Consider the following 18,943-nt stretch of genomic DNA (forward strand, 5'->3'; position numbering starts at 1 on the left):
TCATCGCACCAAGTTGCTGTGTCTGGATCTGATTTCTACGGGCAGGTTAGTGATGTTGTCACATGCTCTTTAAGCCTCCGTGTGAGTGTGCATGTGTGTCTGTGTGTGCTATAAGTGCACACTGCATATAAGTAATCTTCCTCCATATACCCTTTTGAATGACCTTTGTGTGCTGAGATGCTCCTCTCAGTTTGAGACAGCAAATTTTGATCATGCTGCACTTGAATAGTGCATGAAATTATTTATGTATGCAACAAACAATCTTAAAAATGCCCCAAACCAGAATGCACAGGGTGCAGAGGACAATGTAGGGAACGCATCCAAATGAGAATAATTCCCCAATGTCATTTTAAAAAAAATACTTTTTATAATATTTCCCCCTCCCCATCTGCCTGCCTAGTCATGCTATACCTTCACGTGATATTTCTACTCGTCTCTCCCCTACTCTTTCCACTCTAACTGATCCTGACTCTGTCGCTTTCCCTGCCATTCACTGAAACACTCTTTGCCCTTTCACTAGCTGCTCACCACCATGTTACTCCAGCCCCAGTCTCTCTGAATGTCACAAGCCATCTCTGGTTGCGTCCAGTTCTTTTTATAGCTGGGAAGCTAAAATGTGAGGGGTCACAATGGGAGGATAAATACAAGGGCCAGCGGGCTGGAAGGGGTGTCGCAGACGAAGGCCGGATCTTCTCCCTCCCTCTCTCTTCTCTCTCAGCTCTCCTCCTCACCTCAAAGGTAAAAGAACAGGAAATTTCACTACATCTATGAGATGACTGCATTGCAATAATTGGCTTTCTTGTGCTGCCTGTTGTGCATTCTTGTGCAGACCTTTACCACATGCTAGAGATGTTACGTTTCACCAAATGTTCTAGCTCATGCAACTTTGTGGTTACTTGAAAAGTAGAGCTATCTGTGTGTCACATTTAACCCACAGACACACACAGGGCCTCTTATTTAACTCTTGACAACTAACCACTGAAACAGACTGTAGTATCTCTTTTGTAACACATTCACTGCTCTATCTCTGCATCATGTATTTTAACATATAGCTTTGTTACATGACCAACTAATTGTCCTTACTGAGCAGTTGAACTCATGTGTCTTGAGTGCATCACTGGTTGTTGCCACATTCCTGTTAATCTGATGAAAAGTTTCCACTGCATGTTTTTTGTGGGGTTGGTTGTGACTCACTAGTCTGGGTAAGCTGCTATTTAAAAATGTCCATATTTGCCCAGGCTGTGTGGTTTGTAATGTTCCTGTAGATTGCATGCCTTCTGAACAAAGCAGTGCAAAGCTGCACGATTCTCTTTTATGAAATGGCTTCTTGCTGAGCTATAGTGCTTTACACTGTCCACTGTGTATATTTAGTCCTGCCAGTTGATAGAGGAGGCACAGACAGGGGGAAGTGAAGGGGGTGTGTGTAGAGGAGGTATGAGATAGGAGAGCATGGAGGGAGGAATGGGGAGGGAAGGGGAAGGGAAAGGTCAGGGATAAGAGGCTAGAAAATGGAATCCGTCATCTGCGTGCTTGTCTTTTTTTTTTTTTTTTCTTTCAAGGGTGGTCAGATAAGTGAAGGGCGGGGCAGAGGAGGGCGGAGGGCTCTCTGACACTGGATCCCCTGTGCGACTGCGTGTTGTGCCTGAGGAGTAGTGTGTAATCTCAGCACATAAAGTGCCATATGGCACTGAGACAGTTTTGGCTGTAACAACTGTATAGTCACACGGTCGGGATGCCAGCTGGCCTGACTTTTAAAATGACAGGAGACAGACTTTAAAACGCGCAACCACGTAGTTAGACTCTTGTTTCACCACTTCCTGCAGTCAATCAAATGTTTCGCACTTTCTCACACATCTACAAGAGAAACCACAGTCCCAAATGTCAATCTTTGCAGCTTGAATTCTGTTGAACTTTTCAACTTAGAGTTCTGCCTAATTTTAGCTCTGTGTCTTGCCAAATGAAATATTTTTATATTCTATTTTGTATTTTATATTTCCTAATTACCTTATCCTTTGGCTTCCTCCTAGAGTCAGGATGCCTCACGCATACCCCTTCCTCACTCCTGAGCAGAAGAAGGAGCTCAGTGATATTGCTCAGAGGATCGTCGCTCCCGGCAAGGGAATCCTCGCCGCAGATGAGTCCACTGGTAAGGAATTTTAAGACAACATACTTTTTAGAGTTTTAAAAATCCTCAATTAGTCATTTTGGACAGCCAAGAGTTACAGATTGACTCAGTGAACTTTCTGCCAGCAGTCTATAAATGTCGCAACATAGCTGGCATGTGTGGACGTGATAAGGAAGTTATTCGAAATCTGTTAAAGATAATCATGAACACAGTTAGTTTATGACTATGTACATTGTTTCAGAACTGAAGAGACACTTTTCTGCAAATGTCTGCCAATACTCAAACATACACACCGCAGAAGTCCACAGATTGATCCAGCTTTCATCTACCTTATGTCTCCACAACCTCCAGGCAGCGTTGCCAAGCGCTTCCAGAGCATCAATGCTGAGAACACTGAGGAGAACAGGAGGCTGTACCGCCAGCTCCTCTTCACCGCTGATGACCGCATCAGCCCTTGCATTGGTGGCGTCATCCTCTTCCATGAGACCATGTACCAGAAGACCGACGATGGCAAGCCCTTCCCCCAGTACCTTAAAGAGAGAGGCATGGTGGTGGGCATCAAGGTCGACAAAGGTGTTGTCCCCCTGGCCGGAACCAACGGCGAGACAACCACCCAGGGTGAGCGAAGAACAGATTAAGACACAAAGGGAGTCAAAATCTCTTAATCCCTGTGTCTAATTTATACTCACTTATGTGTCCTCTCCGTTTTTCACAGGTCTCGATGGACTGTATGAGCGCTGCGCCCAGTACAAGAAGGATGGTGCTGACTTTGCCAAGTGGCGCTGTGTGCTGAAGATCACCCCCACCACTCCCTCAAGACTGGCCATCATTGAGAACGCCAATGTCCTGGCCCGCTATGCCAGCATCTGCCAGATGGTAAGACAAAGGACAGAGCACGAACATATTTCCACATAACCTTATAAGCTTCATGGCAAGGACGGATCTAGGCAAGGCAAGGCAAGTTTATTTGTATAGCACAATTCAACACAAGGTAATTCAAAGTGCTTTACAGAGACATTAAAAGCAACAGGACACAATTTAAAACAATAAAAACAGTCGATTAAAAAGGGAAATAGAAATTGAGAATGATAGTGATAATAATAAAATACAGTAACATAAAATAAAAACAGGCTCAATACATTGAACAGTCAGGATAAGAAAAGAAGTAGAATAATAAAAGGCATAAATCAGCAGTGTGTAGTTAAAACGTACGGGCAGTAGAATACAGCAGGTAAGTATTTAATCTAAGTATACAATGGTGGATCTTCCTGTAGGCCGCATATGCAGCTGCCTAGGGTGCCACTGGGGAGGAGGGGGGCTGGGGGGAGCCGAAAATGACAGTGGCCTCCACCTGCAAAATGTCACTCAGACACATACTGACCAGGGGGAGACTCAATATAGACACAAAGAGGCATAGAATGACTACAAAAGACAGAAAATAACTAGAAAGAGATGCAAAATGACTACAAAGAGACATGAACAACTACAAAATGACAGAAAATGACCCACAAGTAGACACAGTTGACTACAGAAGGACAGAAAATAACTACAACAAGACACAAAAGGACATAAAATGGCTACATAGAGACACAAATTGACTTCAAAAAGAGAAAATAACCAAAAAGAGACACAAAATAACCACAAAGGGATACAAAATGAACACAAAGAGAAACTAATGACGACAAAGAGACACATAATGACTACAAAATGACATAAAATGACCACAAAGACACATAAAATGACTACAAAGAGACACAAAATGACTTCAAAGAGACACAAAATGACTTCAAAGAGACACAAAATGACTACAAAGACACATAAAATGACTACAAAGACACATAAAATGACTACAAAGAGACACAAAATGAAAACAGAAAGACAGAAAATGAGCACAAAGAGACATAAAATTACTTCAAAGAGACACAAAATGACAACAAACGGACAGAAAATGACTACAAAGACACATAAAATGACTACAAAGAGACACAAAATGAAAACAAAAAGACAGAAAATGACCACAGAAAGACACAAAATGACTTCAAAGAGACACAAAATGACTTCAAAGAGACACAAAATGACTACAAAGACACATAAAATGACTACAAAGACACATAAAATGACTACAAAGAGACACAAAATGAAAACAGAAAGACAGAAAATGAGCACAAAGAGACATAAAATTACTTCAAAGAGACACAAAATGACAACAAACGGACAGAAAATGACTACAAAGACACATAAAATGACTACAAAGAGACACAAAATGAAAACAAAAAGACAGAAAATGACCACAGAAAGACATAAAATGACTACAAAGACACAAAATGACTACAAAGACACATAAAATGACTACAGAGACACAAAATGACTACAGACACAAAATGACTACAAAGACACATAAAATGACTACAAAGAGACACAAAATGACTACAGACACAAAATGACTACAAAGACACACAAAATGAAAACAAAAAGACAGAAATGACTACAGACAGAAAATGACTACAAAGACACATAAAATGACTACAGAGACACAAAATAACAACAAAGAGACACAAAATGACTACAAAGAGACATAAAATGACTACAAAAAGATGAAAAATTACTACAAAAGGGGCAAAACAATCACAGACCAAAAAAAAAAGAACAAAGCAATTAAAAAATGAGGGGGAAAAAAAGAGACACGAGAGACTGGTGGATTTTTCAGTGGCCTCAAAACCTTCAGTTGCACTTGATGTGTCATGAACTTAGTTTTGTGTGGCCTATATTTAATGTTGCCACCATGACACTGACTTCCCGTGTGGGTCATTGGGTGGAGCTGATAAGTTATCAAAACAGTGTGAACTTACAAAACCTCTGAAGCAATTTAATGTAAATGTTTCTGCACTGTTGAAAGATATGTTACCTATAAAGATATGATACTTGCACAACAATTTCAGTATGTTGCAGATAATAATTCAAGGTGATTTAAAATTCCATTAGGACTCTTTATATCAAAAAATCAAATATTTTACATTTATCTATTTTTACAGTAAATTAAGAAATGAAAGTAGCTGTTTTACTTCTGGTCAAGATGGTCTCCGGAATTTATAAAGTGTTGATTTATTAAGTCCTGCTGTGATTTAATGAACATAAACTTAATAAAACCTCTTCAAATCTGGACCAGGTTTAGAAACCACAGAAACAATAAGAAACTCATACATAACACTCACAGTTTGTCCCCACTGCAGTTCTTATTTCTTTCTTACTATCAGTTTGCTTCCTGTCATGCTAACACAGTCACTTTGACTCTCCGCTGTCCTCAGCACGGCATTGTCCCCATTGTGGAGCCTGAGATCCTCCCTGATGGTGACCATGACCTGAAGCGCTGCCAGTACGTCACTGAGAAGGTCTTGGCTGCCGTCTACAAGGCACTGTCCGACCACCATGTCTACCTGGAGGGCACCCTGCTCAAGCCCAACATGGTTACCCCCGGACACTCCTCCTCACACAAGTTCAGCAACCAGGAGATTGCCATGGCCACTGTGACTGCCCTGCGCCGCACTGTGCCCCCTGCAGTCCCTGGTGAGCTGGATGTGCACAATACTCTTGACATGCACACATTTGCAAACTTTACAGACACAATTCTGTACGGTATTCACTCACATGTCTACAGGAATGCATTGCTAAACTCTCATGCTCTTCCTGTACAGGCATTACTTTCCTGTCTGGTGGCCAGAGTGAGGAGGAAGCCTCTATCAATCTGAACGCCATGAACCAGTGCCCTCTGCACAGGCCCTGGGCCCTGACCTTCTCATATGGCCGTGCCCTGCAGGCCTCTGCCCTCAAAGCATGGGCCGGCAAGAAGGAGAATGGAAAGGCATGCCAGGATGAGTTCATCAAGAGAGCTCTGGTACGTGTGAATATAAATAGAAATGTTTCTTTTTTTACCCATATGCTGCGATAGAGAACAATATGAACTGTAAGCACTGTATTGTGCATTCAGTAATGCTGTCGTTTTATCTCTTACAGGCTAACAGCCAGGCCTGCATGGGCAAATATGTGTCTGCTGGAGGCAGCACTGCTGGCGGAGAGTCACTGTTTGTGGCCAACCACGCTTATTAAGCATGGACACTCACCGTTTCACTTTCCACCTTCTCCCCACCACATTACGTCACCATGGAAACATCCTCGTTGGCTCCACCTATGAAACTGCTACTGAACAACAGCCCTTCAATAGCATATTGGTAGAAAGTGAAGGGGGGGAAACTTCCACTTGTGTTGTTGGTACAGCAAGGAGATTCGGAAAAAAATGTTCTGCCTCCATTCCCTTACCTTTTATTTTTAAAAACTTTTTTTCAGGTGAAGATTCCCACACTCTTTTTACATGACTTGTACTATTTTGTTCCTTGGTCTGATTCCATCAAGTGCAGTATATGTTTTATACTGGTACCATGGAATAAAGTCTTTACCCTAACATGTTGCTTTACTTCCTTTTTGCGTCTTTGTAGAACATTATTGTATATCTGCAAAGCTAACAAATGACTACAAAGACACATAATGATTACAAAGCGACACATAATGACTACGAAGAGACACATAATGATTACAAAGAGACACATAATGACTACAAAGACACACATAATAACTACGAAGAGACACATAATGACTACGAAGAGACACATAATGATTACAAAGACACATAATGACTACAAAGAGACACATAATGACTATGAAGAGACACAATGATTACAAAGAGACACATAATGACTACAAAGACACATAATGACTACAAAGAGACACATAATGACTACGAAGAGACACATAATGATTACAAAGTGACACATAATGACTATGAAGAGACACATAATGACTACGAAGAGACACAAAATGACTACAAAGAGACACATAATGACTACAAAGACACATAATGACTACGAAGAGACACATAATGACTATGAAGAGACACAAAATGACTACAAAGACACATAATGACTACAAAGAGACACATAATGACTACAAAGACACATAATGACTACGAAGAGACACATAATGACTACAAAGAGACACAAAATAACAACAAAAAGACAGAAAATGACTACAAAGACACAAAATAACAACAAAAAGACACAAAATGACCACAGAGACATAAAATGACTACAGAGACACAAAATAACAACAAAGAGACACAAAATAACAACAAAAAGACAGGAAATGACTACAAAGACACAAAATAACAACAAAAAGACACAAAATGACTACAAAGACACATAAAATGACTACAGAGACACAAAATAACAAAGAGACACAAAATGACTACAAAGAGACACATAATGACTACAAGAGACAGAACTTGACCACAACAAGACATAAATGCATAGGAAAAACAGAAAATGACCACAAAGAGACCCAAAATTACTACAAAGACACAGAAAATGACCAAAAAGGGACACAAAATTACTACAAAATGACATGAAATGATCACAAGTGCAGTATATGGTTTATACTGGTCCCATAACATGTTGCTTTACTTTTTTTTGAGTCTTTGTAGAACATGAGAGTCAGTGTAGCTTTCAAACATTACTGATTTTTGCTGGCAAACATCATTAGAGCTTTACTCATCACAAAAAAACCTTGATCAGATCCACAATTAAGTTTGTCTCTTTAAGGGCATGGCTGTTTATTCTGCTGGCATTTGGATAACTGGTGGAAAGAGAAAAGTGAGCATCATCATCCACCAAGTCATAACTTGCAGATGGCTTATAGCTTCACTGAGTGGCCAAAATATGGCCAGCCTACCAGCACATTGTCTGTCAATAGACCCTTCCTTAACAAATATTGGGTTGGACATGTTTGGCCCTAAAGCCCAGTTCAGACCAGAGATTTGCAATGAGCTGAGACATGCAACTGCTTGCAATGCACCGTTCTGCAACGTTCTAAAAACCTGACGGTTCACACCAATGCAACTAGATGAGATGCTGTATCATCTCCATGCAACAACTCTCTGCAACTCCACTCTGTAACTTTGCGGCTTGTACAGGCTTATTTTGTGGCTGAATATAAATTGTAGCTTCATAAAATATGAATGAGGACAGTGATAGTGAGATGCATTTTGAAAAACAGAAATAAAACTAGCATTTAATCAGTCAGTGAGAATGTGTATGTGTGGAGGGGGCATAAGTATACAGCAAGCAGCAGCAGCAACCCACTGTCCGACCACAGCACACCATAAGGACAGAAACGGAGGTCTTGGTGGGGATGGAGCGACTGCCGCAGCAAGCCAACACGCCATCTGCAGTCATTTTGACATGACCAGACTTTACGTTCTTGCAGGTGACACCATCAGCCGGTCTGAGTCGAGCGCAGACCATCCTGGTCACACCAACTTTTCCTTGCAACAATTTAAAGTGGTTTTGTCTCGTCGTAAATCTTTGGTTTGAGTACACTTCAGAGTGTCTCCCCACCAGAGGAGGCCTTTCACACAACAAACAGCAGGTTGTAATATATACACGTATGATTGTAACAGACAGCCTGAAAGAACTTTTAGGTACAGGCATATGGATGGCAGCCGATATACAATCGAACATTTGCATATAGAAAGCATTTGTCAATAATTACAGTACTGCAATTCTCACCCATATCTTTATTTTTCCGACAAAATTATTCCAAATGCCAACTGCGAACACCTCAGAGAGACAAATCAATAATCTCTTTTAACCTTCTTGCATAAAAAAGAGGGACAAAACTCTTTCTGAGGCCTGTAACAGATAGTTTCTTCTTCCCCAAATGCCAAGGTAGACGAAGCATCAAGGATTTGTTGTCTAACGTGTAATAACGCCAGACGGGGAGCGTTTAGTTACAGCTAAGCTAATATGTTAAAGGTTTTATTTCAGTTTTTATAAGTATTTTTTAATGCATTTCTGTGTTTCATTATAGTCACTTTAAAAAAACACAGGTATCATTGACAGGAAGTTATGTCATGTGACCAGTAATCAGGAAGTAAACAAGCATGACTGAGAGATCATTGTTTGATTGTTTCTCAGCTAATCCAGCAACATCTGCATCCATCACATGCCTTTGGGAGCATCGTGGGTATGTATTGTTTGTTTTACTGTTATCTGCAAGTGCAGATCATTATTTTGGCAACAGCTTAACATTCTGTTAACTCTGATGTTAGAAATCTACTAAGTTACTATTGCTAATGACTACACTGTTCCTAGGCCACTGGAAGTTTATGTGTGAAATATTATAATAAATAAACAGTGTTGAGGGGGTTACTTTTAAATAATAAACTTTATTTATATAGTGCCTTTCAACATACAGTTACAGAGTGATTTACAGTAAAACTAAACACATTTAAAAACTAAAACGTCATAACATATCACCAAGGTAAAGACTTAGAGAAAATTAGAAAATTAAAGAATGGAAAATGTATTTCACTACAGATAACTGAGTAAATGCCCTAACATGTAAATTGTAACATATTCCATTACCTTAACTGAGTAATATATTCTAAATACTTTGGATTACTAGTAGAATACTTCAAAACCGTCTCACTGAGGTCATTTGGCTGGGTCTTATGTGCCGTGCCAAAAACAGATGACAGTGTCCCGGCTGTGCATCTCCTCTGCCATTGTCCTGTGGCAGGTTCACTGCAAACACTTTTTTAAAAACCTGTTTATTGGTAAAGCGTGTTGTATATGAATTTTACATCATGTCCTAACAGCAAGTGAGTGTAGCTCTGTGTCCACATTGAATCTGATGAATATGAGCTTCTGTTACGTCATGTAAACAAACCATGTACCCATCAGCTGTGCGCTTCACTGGTGACGTAACCACTTTGGTGAGATGGGCGAGTACTTGGTATCTTTCTATGTTTGTACTTTTATACTGTGCTATTTACTGGAAACGACAAGTAGCCAGCAGCAAGTAGGTTGTTATTAGTGATGGTCATCTACCAGAAACTTTCAGCTCCCTGGCAATCACCTTCCAGCCAGCTGCCATCTGGGTTTCGGTTTTTGTAGCTAAATGAGATGTTAGAATCAGCCATTCTTCATCCCGTTGCTTGCTTTGAAAGCTCCACTCTGGATGAAGAACAGAGGACTGGTGAAGCTGAAATGAGTTACCTATACGATACCTCCACATTTCAACAAAAAGAAATTAAATAAGGTGGCAGCTGGCTGGAGAATGGCTGGAGAAAGACTGCCAGGGAGCTGAGAGTTTCAGCTAATAAATAGAAACAGGATGTCCGACAAAGCTTCCCTCAAAACAGCAGCACTGCATCGCTTGCATCCTGTTAGAAAATTTCAATTGAAAACAATGCAATCAAACTGACACTTGTTCACCCCACATTCATGTAGGACATGGTGTTAGAGCAAAAAACAAAAACAATAATTACATAAAGTAATCTATTTTAAAGACTGTATTCAGAATATAACTAATTGAAACTGTAACAGAATACATTCACTCTTATTTCTGTCATTCTGTTATGTTGTTACTCCCCAGCCCTGTAACTAAATGGAAAGATGATTAATTGCATGTTAAAATATAATCCCATATACTTCATTTGAACTTAAGTATACAACAAATACATACAATCTGTTACAGATTTGAAAGAAAGGGTGAGAGGCAATTCATTTTGAAGATTGAGTTGGTATATTTGTGTGTACATGTTACAAGCATGCAGAGAGTTATGCTTTTTGTATGTTTTGTCTTGATGCTACGAAGCATTTATCTGCCTGTCAAGCTTTACACATCACATTTACAGAGGGCAGATTTTAAAGTTAGTCTTTTATTTTAACCCATCATGACTGATAGAGAAAAACCTGACAATGCTTTATTAACTGCACTGTGATGACACTGATCATCTATAAGAATGATTGCCTTGTTAGAGAAGATATGCTGTATGTTCAGTGAAGTTTGTGGTACGTAAAAATAGGCCAGTAGGAAATAATTAAGTGCAATGCAGAAGAAAAAAAAAATCAGCAGAGACCAAAATTTGTTCCACATCTACAGTGTGGTGACACTTTGACCACACGAACTCTGCCACAATCGTCATGATGTTCTACGTAAGTACAACCTTTGCTAAATGATTTAAAAGACAAACATAACCCAACACAACAGAAGAAGACATAAAGAAGTTGTGTGCGCAAAACCCTGCTAGGTAGCTACAATGTGCTGCAGGAACACTGTCACCAAGATGACAATCAATCCGAGCTCAGCTGCAACAGTTGATGGTGCGGAAGATGTAGTTGGAGGACCTGTGGAATTCAAAGCTGGAACCACTGGGGCAGTCATATTTGGAGCTGCTGTGGTTGCATTTAAGCTGGGACACACAAAGCTGTCATCTGGGTCGGTGCCACTGGAGGTGAATGACACAAAGTTGACATTTGACCCCGCCACTTGTTCCATGATCCAATCCTGGAATTCAGACACTCGGGCATAGACTTCAGGGAAATCACCCAGGGCACAAGGTACTCCAAAATTGGTAATGCCAGCCTGGATCCACCTGGTGTTTTGTTTGCATTGCAAAGGTCCACCACCATCCCCCTGAAAAAGGACAGACAAAACACAAACAGTTGACAACTGACAAAAGACTGGAATAGCCTTACCTAGCCTAGATATGCTGAAACTATTAAAGAGGGATGTAACACAAATTATAGTATTGTAACCAGAACCAGTGACTTGGGGAAGACCCAACATATCCCCTTTGCCAAACACCAACAACCCTGTGACACATACTCACTAGCTGCAAGACTAGCCTTACCCAAGGACACTACGCCCAGAGGCACAACCAGGTCCATCGACTACTGGTTCTTGTCACAAATGTCAAAAATGATCATCTAAATGTTGGATAATAACATGATGTTGACAGAATGAAAGAGGCGTAACTCAACTGCAAAGGCAGTGCAGCACCCGAACAGTCTACAGCGTGGCACACACTAGAGTTAGCCTATCTCTTAGGCCATCTTCACAAAAGGCGCCACATGCAACCATGTTTTTAATGTCTAAATAATTACATTTGCGAGATGAGCTTGAAGTTTATTGTGCCTGCTTTCTACGCCATCACCCAAAGACTGATGTTAACTGAGCAGAGCAACTGTGTAACATAAACAAACCAGACCGGCTGACCAACACACTGGAGCATTACACAAGTTCAGCTAATTCTGTGGAAGAGAAAATAATGCTCTATGCTCAGTCTGTTTCACCTCAAAAACCCTGGGAGTGGTGATAGATGTGGCAATCCAAAGTGACAACAACATCAGAAAGAAGGAACACGAGAAGCTCAAAAAATACCAAGGGCTGAAAGAGGAACTTGAAAATACAGTATGTGGGGAGTAAAGACAACAGTGGTGCCAAACTGGGAGAGTGGTTTCAGAAGATTCCAGGTACAACATCTTAGTTCTCTTTCCAGAAGAGTGCGTCCTAGGAACAGCTAAGATACTGTGCAGAACCCTCAAACTCCCATGGCTCTGGTACAGGACCCAAGCCTGGGGAAGACACACTAACCCCAGTATGCAAACTGGACTCTATGCAGGCATAAATTTCCCACAATAGGTTGGTGTGATGACTACAATTTCACTGGCACCCCCTAGTTTAAAAACTAGGGTATGGACATATTTTGGGATCTATGAAGTTAAAGGGAAGAGGGCCTGTATAAGAGTCACACTGTATGACTGGATGACGAGGCGAACGTAGCAAGTGAGCCTAACAACTTTTCTGCAAGCTTTGAGCCGACAAGCAAAATCTCTATTATTACCTATTAGCCTTTTGTGAGCATGATGTCAGGAGGGCTTTCAAGCATGTGAACACCAAGTAAACAGCCTGACCAGATGGTATCAATGGGCATGTGGATCCTTAACATGGGCGGACACACCTCTTCCACCCTCACCCTTTGCACTGGAGTGCATTTTGAGCCCCCTGCTGTACTCCATGTACACACATGACTGTGTAGCCACTCTCAACTCCAACACCATCATCAAGTTTGCTGATGACACAGCTGTCGTGGTTCTGATCAAAGAGAACAATGAAAAGGCCTACCTAAAAGAAGCAGAGGACCTGACCCGCTGGTGAAAAAGGCAAGGCAGAGACTTTCACCTCAGATTCTTGAGGAAATTCCCCTCAAATACTGAGAAATTTCCACTCCTGCACCATCAGTGCGTCCTGATGGTGAACATTATTGTCGGGTGCGGAACCACCACTGAGCAGGACCGCAAGGCCCTGCAAAGCGTGGTTCATTTGGCTGAACAGGAACTGGCAGGATTACATTTCACATGAACTGTACCCTATATCATAACAACATTCATAACAACAATGCCCTCTTTCCCCCAAAACCCTTGGCTTCTCAAACACCATGGTTTTTGTGCCAGCAGGAAAGTCGCCAAAAGATCAACTGTAGGAAAAAAGTCAAGCCTACTGGATACAGCCTGGAATTGGAAAGATTGATCTAGACCAGAAGCTCACCGCCCCACCAGAGATTATCACAACCAGTCTCAGGCCGGATGTGATCTTGTAGTTAGTCTTGCAAAGGCCTTGTTTGCCATAGAACTGACAGTGCTATACAGGTGGTAAAACGTACGAGCTTTAAGCATTAAAGCTAAGGTACTCTGGCCAACTAAAGCAAGACAAAAGGACTGGAGGGCTAGGGGTTTTCTGGCCATTTCAGCCACCAAGCTACTTAAAGGGATGGAGTTCCAAGGACAGGCCCTCCAACCATCAAGGCCATCAAGTCTCTAGCCCCTTTTTGAACAGCCAGTTCAAGACAGGACCGTGCATCATTTTTTCGCCTTTCTGTTCTGTATAAAAGGTCTGGCCATTGGGGAAGGCATTGTTGCTCCACTGCTCAGCCAGCAACTGAGGTAGTTACAGAGCAAAACCAACATCTGTGTAAAAGGGGAACCGGCATGGTGGAACTGGCAAAACATGGTGGAAGGAAGGGTCGTGCCCATCTGATGACCCCAGACAAGCAATTATGCTCCAGCCCCACTCAAGGAATGATTGGTGATGGCATTACCAAATGTGAAACCAAGTCCTATAAACTCAACTTAACTGCATGTTTGAGGATACAGGAGTTTCTTTTGAGAGTGTCTAAAGTAGTCACTACAGCTACTTAAAATAGTATGAAAATGAATTATTATTCTTACCAGACATATTCCTTTGTTCTCTTCTCCCGCACAAATCATTTGGTCAGTGATGTTAACATTTGAGCGGTAGTTACAACTGCACTGATTTTCTCCAATGACAGGAACCTGAACCTCCTGCAGTGCGTCAAAGGGGGGCTCTGTGGGCAATTGAGTATGAAATCAGAAGACACACAGTTTATGTTCCTTCTTTTGAAAAGCATTAAAGTCACTGTATGTAACTTTTTACATGTATTAACTTTTTTTAATGTCAATGGGGGATGAATTGTGACATCGTTGAAAAACTAGGACCTTCCTTGACTCTTTTGGTTGCCTGTAACAGCCTATAGACTGAGACACTGGAGGGTTTTTGCGTGAAAATCCAAAGGATATGTTATTTATTCATGTTCCCAAGAAATAGAGTCTGCAAATGTCAACAAATGACCAGCAGCCACCAAAACAGAGAGTCAACACTTGCTTTGGTTCCATACAATTTGCAGCGACAGCCTTGAGGTGGACCTTCACTTAGCGACCTGTAGCAATTAATTCAGCCAGCGCAAGACCCAGTGCCAGGGTCTGACTGCCCCAACTCCCAACAAAATCAACAAAAATGTATGTTGCTGTTACATGCGTTAGAGACAGTGCTGCCCCAGGACCCAAGCTCTTTGTGACCCCTAGTGCTGGGGTTTGCTGGCTGCATGAGAGTTGCTACAGCTTGAGAGTTGCTCTGCAGCTTCTGACCACTCCCTTCCAGGTGAAGTGTAGTTTCCGAGCAGTGGGTAGTGAGGCAGACAGATCGAGCTCTGCACTAGCAAATTCTTGTCTCATTTGTGGTCAGATAAACAGTAAATTCATTAAATTTAGTGCCCCACTATGCTGAAAAACCCCTGGAGGAAACACTGAGACATGAAATGTGATATTGTGGTTTTTAACAGGCTAATGTTAGCTAATGTTAACTTGCTACATACTAGCTATGTCTCAGCTCAGGGGCTGCAGCCGTTGAAGGATGTAGCTTTCGTGATTGACGTCGGCCACGTCCTTTGAGACCACATCAGCCAAACCAAGCGGTCTCCGAAATGGTACGGTCTGGTCTGTGGGGGATTTCCTGGTTGCATCACCAGTTGTTCTCGCTCCGTCCCATTGGCATTCCTGTTACCTAGCAACCAACTGCACTTGACGAATAAGCTAGTAAGTTAGTCAGCCCTAAATCATGGACCGAGAGATTGTTATTATATATATATTTTTTAATTTAATACTTGAGGAAATGATTCACCGCCAGAGACACCGCCGTTTGATATATTTCAGGCTGATGGAGGACCGTTTTCAGGTAAACTTATTAAATTAAGATTGTTTAAGCTGTGTGCTTTTAGCTAATAGTGATGTTAACAACAGTTAACTGTTAGCTAGATAACAACTGTTAGTTGACTTAACTTAATATATCGTCACCAGTGCGCAATGCATCTTGGGATAGGCTGGGCGAAGGATTCATCCATTGCGTCCTCCAAATTCTGGGAATGAAGGCTACATTTCTCAGCCACATTGGAAGGAGCCTTCGAAATGGGACAAACTTGGTAGCGCCGATGTGAAGCAGCCGGTCTTCAAATGTAGCCTTCAAGGCTACAGCCCCTGAATTGAGACACGGCTACTATCTTGGGTTAGCGTGTTAGCATGCCAGTACTCACCAGTCCTGTTACGTGAGCCCCAACCGGTGGCCCAGCAGGGGGTGGAGTTGTGAAACTCGCTGGAGTTACTTGCCAAGCAGACAGGTCTGATGTAGTCAGTGAAAGTGACAGGGCTGCTGAGCTTCATCAGGGCAATGTCGTTGTTGAACGGCTCGTTGTTGTAGTCAGGATGGATGATGATCTGGGACACGGTGCGGTTCACCTCATTAACATTAGGGCCGGACTGAGTCTCTCGTCCGAAGTAGAGAGTCCATACACTAGGAAAATTCCTGGATAAAAGGACAATTCAATGCGCAATAAATTCAGTCTGTCTCAATCCTATTTCTTTCCATTTCTACAAATTCGTATCTTAGATCCAATACAAATACCTTTCCCAGTGCACCTGATAGCACCCAGATGGAATCTTTGCTTTCTGTTTTTTGTTCTGTTCCCACACCGAGGGAGGTGATATCATATATCTATACCTATATGTCTAATCAATTAGATAAATCCTTAGACTCATTATGCTCTCAATCATAGGCTTTCTCATGTTGTACAGAGTTTGATTAGGCAACAGATGCAGGTGCTGTGAGTTTCTCTTACAATATGATGCACTGGGCTGCTGTGAGGACCCACTGGTCACTGATGAGGGTCCCCCCACAGATGTGAAATGCCGCAAAATTGATGTGCAGGCTGACCATCCAAGGCCATGCCCCAGCTGTGGCATTCTCACCACCCACAATTCTTGTGTTCAGAGGTGCCATTCCACAATCTGACAGAGCAAAAACAATGGAGTCAGTACAGTAAAGTGAGGCTGATTCATGTGTGAGACTTAAAATGCTTTTGATTTGTGGCAATGTTCACAGTGCTTCTCTAGAATAGATTAAATGTGACTTTGCTTACCCTGAGCCTCTGACCCTGTAGGAAGAAGAGATTAAAAAAAAAATTAATTATATCTGCATGCCTCAGTGTGTGTGTGTGTGTGTGTGTAATGTTGTTAGACACCACTAGGTGACACTAGAGTTCCAGCTACTTCCTCAACTCCTTCTGAGGGCTGTCATATTTGATTTGTTGCATTTACGTCAGTCAAATGCCATGATCAGGTTTCCTGCCAAATGTAGCTGGGTGTTTTTAATTGTTCCAATATGGTTTTATATTGCATGACTTGCTTCAGTCATATTCATCATTTAGGAGTTTTATGTGGTCAATTGTTCCATTTTTTTCTCCCTTCTCGTACGCCACTATGACCTCTTAATGTTCAGTTTCACAAGGAACAAGGACCCGTGACAATATCAAACTTCTGGCCTCAGACATTGTTTTGTTGCTGAAACAGGTGTGTTGACAGGTGATACTTTGGACACTACGATAGTATTGTGCCAACCAACAAGAAGAAGTACTGCTCCCACAGTACTATTTTGCACCCTACTCTGAAGTCTCCATACAGTCTCCTCCTGGACAGCGGCACATTTGTATTTTTGAAGGCCACTTATTGTCACAGTGCCCTCTGCCACAGATGGTGGACCTCAGTAGGACTTTTGGTGATGTGATGAGGAAACTAGAGCTCATAATCTCTTTGCCATAGTGCTCACTGAATTAAAATTTTTGTTCCTCTTCCTCATTATCCTTTTGCACTTAGAGGCTGATTTGTCTTCATTGTAGCTAAGATGCTACCCCCAGGGTTACTAGTAAAGTGTACATAAACCATATCCAGTATCACACTGATTTTGAAAAAACAGAAAATAGGAAAAAATGGTAAAGGACTTCTTTTTTTTTTTTTTTGAGTAAAAGATTTTTGGGAGATTTTAGGCTAGTGACTGAAAAGGCCCCAAAATGTCAATTTAACAAGTAAAAAAACATTAAGAATCTTGTCTTCAGTCAAAATGTTCAAAGTTTTTGGGGCAAAATTGTTGTTGCACAAAAAAAACTTATATTCAAATATTACCAATGTCTTACATGGTGTGATGCCTTAAAAACAACATCTAAGTACTGTTAGCCAATAGTTACATAGAACACAAATAAAACCAGAATAAATTAGACACTGATCTTCCTGCTGGTTAAATACAGTAATGGTGATATTGATGGATGGAAGTTTATCACAACTGTAATATCATTAATTGATTGCTCTGTACAATACAACAGCCATGCATCAGGTCCTGTCTTTATGAAGTTTGTATTTGCATTATATTTAGAGGGGTTTTTAATTGTGTGTGAAAGAAACAGACATTTCAACAAAATACAAACAGGCACATGATTAAAAATGACCAAAAAGTCAGATCAATACCTCTCTACAAAGTTAACAAAAACTCAAAAAATTCTTTAGGGCTGGGTAATTTATTGACATTATATCAATATCATGATATGAGACACTTTTTTTTAAATTTTGGATGTAATATTTTAAGTGTTGTCCAGTTTTAAAGGACGCATAGTTAAGTGATGTAATTTTCCAGTTCATAATTTGTCTTTACCCATTTCGTCATTATATCCACATTTTATGATGATTATTTATCAAAAATTTCATTGCTTAATTTTTTATAAAAAGCACCAATAGTCAACCCTACAACACTGTCACAATATCAAATTAAGGTGTTTGGTCAAAAATATTGTGATATTTGATTTTCTCCATATCACCCAGCCCTAAAAAGTTGCAAAAAAGAAGCTGTATTGATTTGAAATAGAGAATAAAGTGATAACTCAATGTAAAAGCTCACCTTGCCCAGCAAGGGCAGTACACATCAGGAGAAACCACAGAGTCCAGGCTGCCATCATGTGCTGTCACTCACTTTTGCTTTCAGTCAGGGCAGAGTCCTTCTGATTTGGCTGCTGTCTTTGTCACTCCTCAGCCACTTGGGTGCACTTTATAAAGTACAGTGACCACTTCCTGTCCAACTGGGATTTTCTCAGTACCTCATAAATTAATCATTCATGAGAGGTCACATGTGATGCCTCCAATCATTTAAAAACAAATTTCTCTACACAAAGTCCTTTCTATCTGGACTGAATTTATTACTGTTTGACTTGCAAAAGTCAAATTAATATAGTTTGTGTGTGTTTTGTCTTGT

The 18,943-nt window shown here is 41.0% G+C and overlaps 2 protein-coding genes across 2 annotated transcripts; one reads left to right on the forward strand and one right to left on the reverse strand.

Moving 5' to 3' along the window:
• Positions 1-582: 582 nt before the first annotated feature.
• Positions 583-6,581, forward strand: aldoab (aldolase a, fructose-bisphosphate, b). The gene is made up of 7 exons (XM_033612249.2): positions 583-738; positions 2,028-2,146; positions 2,477-2,743; positions 2,841-3,001; positions 5,431-5,689; positions 5,818-6,017; positions 6,137-6,581. Exons 2-7 carry the CDS (start codon positions 2,035-2,037, stop codon positions 6,227-6,229), a joined length of 1,092 nt encoding a protein of 363 aa, XP_033468140.1. The 5' UTR covers positions 583-738; positions 2,028-2,034; the 3' UTR covers positions 6,230-6,581.
• Positions 6,582-9,378: 2,797 nt separating this feature from the next.
• On the reverse strand, positions 9,379-18,724 carry LOC117247026 (chymotrypsin-like protease CTRL-1). Its single transcript, XM_033611103.2, has 6 exons — positions 18,593-18,724; positions 16,788-16,802; positions 16,488-16,656; positions 15,906-16,174; positions 14,248-14,384; positions 9,379-11,653 (listed from the first exon to the last, which is right to left on the reverse strand). Exons 1-6 carry the CDS (start codon positions 18,648-18,650, stop codon positions 11,264-11,266), a joined length of 1,038 nt encoding a protein of 345 aa, XP_033466994.1. The 5' UTR covers positions 18,651-18,724; the 3' UTR covers positions 9,379-11,263.
• Between the last annotated feature and the right edge of the window lie 219 nt (positions 18,725-18,943).

This window comes from Epinephelus lanceolatus, chromosome 21, assembly GCF_041903045.1.
Source record: "Epinephelus lanceolatus isolate andai-2023 chromosome 21, ASM4190304v1, whole genome shotgun sequence".
Taxonomy (NCBI): Eukaryota; Metazoa; Chordata; class Actinopteri; order Perciformes; family Serranidae; genus Epinephelus; species Epinephelus lanceolatus.